The sequence below is a fragment of the Nanorana parkeri genome, unplaced genomic scaffold (assembly GCF_000935625.1).
Source record: "Nanorana parkeri isolate BGI_ZX_2015 unplaced genomic scaffold, ASM93562v1 scaffold95, whole genome shotgun sequence".
NCBI classification, from domain to species: domain Eukaryota; kingdom Metazoa; phylum Chordata; class Amphibia; order Anura; family Dicroglossidae; genus Nanorana; species Nanorana parkeri.
The window spans coordinates 761,166-769,310 of record NW_017306363.1 but is presented as its reverse complement, the minus strand read 5'-3'; the positions used below and the strand labels follow the sequence as shown (position 1 = coordinate 769,310).

General features: G+C 45.4%; 1 protein-coding gene across 2 annotated transcripts in view; it reads right to left on the bottom strand.

Annotated features, from left to right (window-relative positions):
• Window positions 1-5,371, bottom strand: part of LOC108783985 (long-chain-fatty-acid--CoA ligase 6-like) — a 171,883-nt gene extending 166,512 nt beyond the window's left edge. For both annotated transcript variants that reach the window (XM_018552704.1, XM_018552705.1), the window contains exon 1: window positions 5,021-5,371. In XM_018552704.1, the coding sequence (XP_018408206.1) occupies window positions 5,021-5,093 (73 nt within the window). In that variant the 5' untranslated portion in view covers window positions 5,094-5,371. The remainder of the gene's footprint in view (window positions 1-5,020) is intronic.
• Window positions 5,372-8,145: the final 2,774 nt, after the last annotated feature.

Genomic DNA, 8,145 nt, shown 5'->3' with positions numbered 1-8,145 from the left:
CCCGCACTGCTAGGGTTAACTGCTCATTTTGCCTAGGGGATTCAAATATTGAAGATATACTCACCTGATTCTCGGTCCCGTCAGGCTGCTAGACCGGTCTCTTCAGCCTCGCCTCCCCTGGGCCCCAACAGTCTGAGCCCTGCTGATGTATTCTCATGTCTAATGCAGGTCCATTCACTTGCATTAGACATCAGGATACAGAGCGTAGAGGGAGAGGAGAGCAGAGCTATTCCGGCCCCTAGACCAAAGCAAGCAGTTAACCCTGGCAGTGCCGGCGTAGCCCCACTGCAAAGGTTAGTTTTATAAACTGGAGTTCTTCTTTAAAATGCCCTCTTTGCCCCACAATGAATGAAGCTCTATTGCCGAAACTAAAACCATAAATACTCTGCACCAGGCTTTGGCTAAAGATTAGAGTGAAATTGGATTATATAAGTAGGATTTAATTTTTTTTTCAATAGCAGGCTTTCATCATCAACATAAAGAACCATTCACAAACAGCTGTAGTTCCACCTGCTGCAAATGCTCTTTATTGACTATAAATCTGTATTTCAAGAAATACATTTGGCATACATATCTGACCAGCATTTAAAGGACAGTATAAACCAGGCATGGGCAACCTCAGCACTCCAGCTGTGGTAAAACTACAAATACCATCATACCTATGCTTCTGGGAGTCATGCTTGTGGCTGTCAGGGTCTTGCAATGTCTCATGGAACTTGTAGGGCTGATGTTGCCTACCCCTGGTCTAAGCCAAACAGCTAAGTACATAAGCTAAATACAATGGAGTTGAAGTACATATACAGGTACTCTTATCTGCCAAACGATTTATAAATGAGGCAGTTACTTTGGGGATCCAGCTGTAAGTGCACATCAAAAAATAAGATAATGCAGAGTAAATAGAGAGCATGAGAACACTCCTCGGAGCCCGCAGTCCTGAGTACTCTCTGCTACTGCCCAGACTTCTGCCTGATCAGCAAAGATCACTCACCAATCACATCAATTCCAATTCATTCTGTATGTCCCCTCCACCAGGCAGATATAAAACAATAATACAAATTAATTATAATAATAGTACTTTATATATTCCAGTATATGTTCCAGAATTGTGTCTTTCTAATTCTCTGTACAACAGAAACTAGAGAAGCAGGGGCGTAACTAGAAGTCACAGGGCCCCATAGCAAATAGCAAGTACCTACCTCCAGAACACGTTTCTGTGCCTGCCCGGTCATAGTCTCTTTCTCTCCAGTAGTGATGGGCTCGGGCGTGTTCGCAGCTCCACATACCGAGCCCGCCAGGAAGCTGACAGCGCCGCAGGGCCAATCACAGGCACTGAGACATATCCCGATCTCTGCAGCTGCGGACCGGGATAATGTCTCAGTACCTGTGATTGGCGCTGCAGCGCTGTCAGCTTCCTGGTGGGCTCGGAACAGATCACTCCACCACTTACGGCTGCACAGCCCACCAGAGACCCCAAGCAGCCCACCAGAGAGTGACTCTGCAGAGCCCACCTGAGACCCCGCACAGCCCATCTGAGAGTGAACCCACACAGCCCTCCAGAGAGTGACCCTGCAGAGCCCACCAAAGACTTTTAATGGTGGGCTCTTTAGGGTCTCAGTCTCCCGTTCCCTGCACTCCTCTTACTTGTTAGCCCCGCGCCATCCGCTGCTGGGCCCTGGCCTCCTTTACCTCTGGCACCAGGCCCCGGTCTCTTTCTCCTGCACTGCCGGGCCCTGGACTCCTTGGCCACCGCCGCTGGGCCCCAGACATCTCCTCCACCAGCGCCTCTGCCCCGGGCCTCGTAGCGACCGCATGGGTCGCTATGGTGATAGTTACGCCACTGTAGAGGAGGATGGGTTAATGCACTCAGTCAATTAGGGTTCTATTGCCCTGCACACTGATGTAGGTCTAGCATTATGAACCAGCAAACAGGAGGTCAGAGCACTGGAATAACCTCATCAGCAGGAGCCTCAAACACATGAGCTGAGCGTATTCCAGGCAATTTGAGCCCCGTTCACATTGAGCGATTTATCGCGCGGATATCGCGCTCCAATGCATTTCAATGGAGCAAAGGGTCCTGCTGTCGCGGGTCGTGTGTCGCTACAGCAGGACCCTTTTTGGAGCGGATTTAGCCGTGATTCAAGCTTGCTCAGGCCCCATTCACATGTAGCGACATACCTTTGCAGCGGCCGGGATAGCGCAACTTTCGGTGCGACGTTCCAGCGACGATCCAGCGACGGTAGCGCGACCTTCTCCGTCGGGCTCCATAGAAAAAAAACAAAATCGCGCAAAATCCGCCGAAAAAAGGGTCCGGTAGAAGCGACTTGCGACCGCAATGAGCGACGCGCGACATGGAGCTAAGACAGCTCCATTGAATAGCATTGGCCGGCGACTTCTCGCGATATCGCGCTGCAAAAATGCGCGATGTCGCGGCGGAAACCGCGCGATAAGTCGCTACATGTGAACGGGGCTTTAATGCAAGCTTGAACGCGATATCGCGCGGCAAACGTGCGATTTGCATATCGCGCAGTGGGAACGGGGCCTTAGTGTTTTTTTACCTGTTTTTCTATGTTTTTTCCAGGCATTTTCAGGCTTGAGCATTTTTGTTTTAGCCAATAGAAAGCTAGTTGCTAGGCGGAGGAGACAGTTGTTAGACGTAAAATCCTGTGAGAAAATGCACATTTTCAAGCTATAAGTGACACAACGCTCAGGTGTGAACGAGCACCATTGAAAATTATGGTATTATACTGAGTATTGTCACATTTCAGGAAACACGCATCAAAACGCTGACATGACATGAACCTGCAGGAGACACTTACCACCAGGTAGCACACTTGGCAGGCCTCCAAACGCTAATGTTCCATCAGTAAGTAGAGACACTGTTCTTATAGATAATAATATATACAGTATATACTATATATTTGTTCTAAAATATAAGTCTTCTTGCTGCTGCTATAAGATTCCAAATCTACCTACCGTAAACATAAAACACACTAGAGCACTTCAGGAAAATCTGCCACATACAGATGCTGTATACCAGGGGAGGGCAACTTAGGCCCTCCAGCTGTTGTGGAACTACAAGTCCCATGAGGCATTGCAAGACTGACAATTACAGGCATGACTGCCAGAGGCATGTTGGGATTTGTAGTTAAAGCACAGCCGGAGGACCACTGTTGCCCACCACTGGTGTAGACAGTGATCCTGACAATTGCTGTGGAAGGGCTGACACTGTTTAATAGATAACACTGAGGTCGTCCATCCTCATACTGTCTAATGCATTGCCAATGCAACGCTACTTTTTCATCAAACTATTTTCTGCTCCTAGAAACCACACACAATCTACACATCTCTCTATCTTCATGCTGGCCACAAAACATTCAAGCCTTTATATTTTTTTTATGAACGTAAAAAAGTATAAAGCATTGATACAATGTGAAATCTGAGAATCCGTGTACCCTAACCCTCATCCAAAATGCAGCATCTCCAGTCACTACTAGTATGCTTCACAGTGCTACAGGAACAGCTCATACATTTGATAACATTCTGCACTTCACAAGATGCTATTCTGTACTGCAGGAAAGGTCATTGATAACAATATTTATGTTAGAGGTTAGTGAAATAATTGGCTCCTCCCTATGTTGGCCATAGTATGTGTGCATATTGTGAGATAGGAACCTTAGATTGTAAGCTTCTTGGTGTGAATGAATAGTATGTAAAGTGCTGCATAACCTGCTATAAAAATACCTGTAGTAACGCAAATCAGTAACCCTCCCTAGTGGGACAGCACTGGGGTACCAGGTTCAGCCAGGACACTATCTGCATGGAGTTTGCATGTTACACATGCACACCACTGCACTCTACAAGAGGTCATAGATAGCATCCTGTACTTCACAAGAGATCATAGATAGATAGCATGCTGTACTTCACAAGAGATCATAGATAGCATGCTGTACGTCATAAGAGGTCATAGATAGCATGCTGCACTTCACAAAAGGTCAAAGATAGCATGCTGTACTTCACAAGAAGTCACAGATAGCATGTTGTACTTAACAAGAGATCATAGATAGCATGCTGTACTTCACAAGAGGTTATAGATAGCATGCTGTACTTCAAAAGAGGTAATAGATAGCATGTTGTACTTCACAAGAGGTCATATATAGCATGCTGTACTTCACAAGAGCTCATAGATAGCATACTGTGCTTCACAAAAGGTCATATATAGCATGCTGTACTTTATAATAGGTCATATATAGCATACTGTACTTTATAATACGTCATTTATAGCATACTGTGCTTCACAAAAGGTCATATATAGCATGCTGTACTTTATAATAGGTCATATATAGCATACTGTACTTTATAATACGTCATTTATAGCATACTGTGCTTCACAAAAGGTCATAGATAGCATGCTGTGCTTTATAACAGGTCATATATAGCATGCTGTACTTTATAATAGGCCATTTATAGCATACTGTGCTTCTCAAAAGGTCATAGATAGCATGCTGTACTTTATAATAGGTCATACGGTATATATAGCATACTGTACTTTATAATAGGCCATTTATAGCATACTGTGCTTCACAAAAGGTCATATATAGCATGTTGTACTTTATAATAGGTCATATATAGCATGCTGCACTTTATAATAGGTCATATATAGCATACTGTGCTTCCCAAAAGGTCATAGATAGAATGCAGTACAAGAGGTAATGATACAATATTGTTCTTTCCTAACGTGTACAAAACAGCCCGATTGTTATAGAAGCAAATCAGATCAGATGCTATTACAATGAATCTATATTATCCGCCAGTTCAGACAAATAAATACGTATATGCTGCCCATTACATAAATCATTTCTATGACATCTGAGGACAGCATAGATGGAATGCCCACTGAGAGTGCACCTGGACAAGATGCTGCAGCCGCAATGATCCCAGCACCCTAACTTTTCTACATCTCCATCAGCAGAGGTGATCTGAAGGATGGAGAAATGGGGAGGACCAGTGAACAAGCACTTACCTATAAGCAGCCAGATGGAGCCACCAGACACTATGAGGAAGGTAAGCATGTCTCCTTGTGCCGGCTGTAACATGAAGCACTCAAGCTTGAGAAGGAGAGGGGGAGTAGCTGAGGCCAGCACCGCAGCACAGTCACTGCAGTGCACAGCAGGCGGGGTCACACATTACAGAGCATGCAGTAGGACAGTATTTTTAGCCTCCTTTCTTCTGGGACCTCCTGCTCCTTAATGATGCTACAATGATGCTGACTCCATCGCCACTCCTGCTGCAGTGATCCAGCCAGCACGTGCCTCATGCCCGGCAGTAACCTCGTGTATGGGGAGAGGACTGCAGAATGCACTGCATGCATCGATCAGGGGGCTGGGATCGGATGCTGAGGATGGGACCTGGTCCTCCTCATCACCCGGATACAGGAAGATGCTCACCGTGATTGAATGATGGCATCTTCAGCATCCTTACAATCAGATCACATCATCATCCTGCTAGATCTGCCAGGCTTTTCATCCTCCGCATTATATAAGTGGGCGGATCAGGACCTCATTCACACAGACATGTCATCTTATGCCATTATATGCATTTGTAGGATATTTCTAAACACATAAGTGGATGCAATGATTTTTCAGGTGCTCATGCACACGGGGTTATTCAGGGGGCAAACACAGATATATTTGTATACAGTGTAAAATATGCCTGCATTTGCATTTGCAACAGCTGCTGCGTTTTTCTGTTCATCGGAATGCATGGACAGAAAACGCTGTAGCTGGGTGTACACCTGTAAACGCCAGTGCCAGCATTCACACGCGTGTTCGCTTCCGAACGTGAAACCTCTGCGTTTGGAAACTTACACCTGTGCACGTGCAAACGTCGGTATGTGCGTCCACGAGGGTTCCGCATTTTCTGTTCCTCCAAGAAATCCACAACAGCTGCATCACCCAGGTGCGGCAAATACAGGCGTACTTTACGCTAAATGCAAGTTATATTACCTGAATATGCCTGTGTACATGAACCCTAAACACACTGCCATGTCTCTGCGATGCAGGAGAATGTGCATTCCAACACGCGATCCTGCATCACATGAGATCGCATGTTGCACTGTGGTGCCATCATTTTTTAATGGCACCCAACGTACCTAGCCACCGCATGTGCGTTGCGTCGCAGCACAATGCATAGTAATCTATTCCCATGTGTTGTGGTGTCATGCAATTATTTAAAAAAAGTGCATACACCTCTCTGAATGCGACTAGATGCAGTAGGAATTGCAATGCACCTTTCAACGCACCTGCAATGTCGCAATGCAGTGATGGGAAGGAGGAGTAAAGCCCTTTTTCCAGGGGTGAAAAAAAACTTTTGCATGGGGTCTCCCCCTTAAAATCCATACCATAATCCTTGCAGTGCACTGCAAGGGTTAACTGCTTGTTAATGTGAACTGTCTAAAGGTCTTTTACTTACCTGATCCCTACACCTCCAAGCTACAAATGAACATGGTGGCCCCTCTGGACTGTAACATTGCCATGGCTCAATGCTTTTCAGTACAGCAAATTTACCTCAGCATGTCAACTTTTGCAGATGGTGCCATTTGGCAAACGCAGCAATAACAATCAATGGGACCGCATCGCAACCACGTGCCATGCGTTTGGGTTGTGACGTGGTATTTTAGTGTAAAAAAATGATAGACGGAAGCTGATTGGTTGCTATTGGCAACATCACTAGTTGAGATCGAACTGGTCTCAGACTTTAATAATTCCCTCCTGTGTGTCTACTTGCATTTAGGTGCATTCAGTTTAGCTGCATTAAAAAAAAAAAACAGAAATGTGTGCCTCCTGGTTGAGATTAAATACTCTGCATGTGTCTAAACATGGCAAACTGCATGTAAAGACACGTACATTAAAGTAGAACTCCATGAATTTGAAAGTTAACCCTTGCAGCGGGGCTACCTCCACGTTAACTGCTCGTTTTTGTCTAGAGGCGAAAATAAAGGAAATATAGTCACCTGATCCTCGGCCCCGTCTGGCTGCTAAACTGGTCCCTGCAACCTCTTCTCCCCCGGGCTCCGCAACACTATCACATCTAATACAGTGTATTAGACGTGGAGACGCTGAGGGACGTACCACAGCCGGAGCGGAGGGGAAGAGAGGTGAGCAGTCACTGCTGCAGGACTGAGAATCAGGTGAGTATTTCTTCTTTACTTTTATAAGCCCTAGACCAAAGCAAGCAGTTAACCCTTGCAGTTCTTTTTTAAGGCCTCATGGACAGGGGCCTGCTGCATTTCACATAAAATAAATTGATCTGGGAGGTATAAACAAACTCTTACTCCCCAGATTAATCTCTCCTACATTTAAATGTAGTTGCATTTGGCTGCATACAAGCGGGCTAAACGGTCCCGAGATGCACATATTTTTTGTTTGAGTAAACGCCGCTAGACTGAACGCACCTGAACACTGCTAAACATCTAGGAGTGCATTCAGCCATTGAAAAACATGCTTCCAGGTGTGTTAAGAAATTAGGTACAAATGCATATGGACGCATGTATTTTGGCATCAGTGTGTACGAGGCTGTAAATTCAGGAGAACTTGATCAAGGAAGTGTAAGTTTTTTATTCCTGTCCGGAACAATTTCCCTGATGTTTAAATCAAACGCAGGAGGCTGAGAAGGAAACATGAAGGCAGTGCATGCTTTGATAGCAGTGTATTAAACGTAGGAAATCCGCAACAGGCGCTATACTCCACATTGACTCTATTTACAAAGCTTTACACAAGGATCAACATCTATATTTTCAGCCTTTTCACTGACTTTCGAATGTCTCTGGACCTGTCAGAAGTATCTTTATTCTGGTGTCTTAGCTTTGTGAATTGAGCCTAAAGCCCATAAATCCTGACCCTGGTGTTTACCTTCCAGCCTCTTCAGGGTATACAGCACCATTTCTCAACAGTCATGGCTCCCTTTAAAAGTATCCAAAATCTCCAGGCACCCCAATCTAAAATGTAAAAAAAGTATATAGATAGGGGTCTGGTATGGATTTTAAGGTGGGGCTCACATCAGGAGTACCCTCCTTTTACATCAGATTCCCCCCCTCTCACACTAGGGGCCCCCCTTCACATTAGAGCCCCCTCCTTTCACACCAGAGTG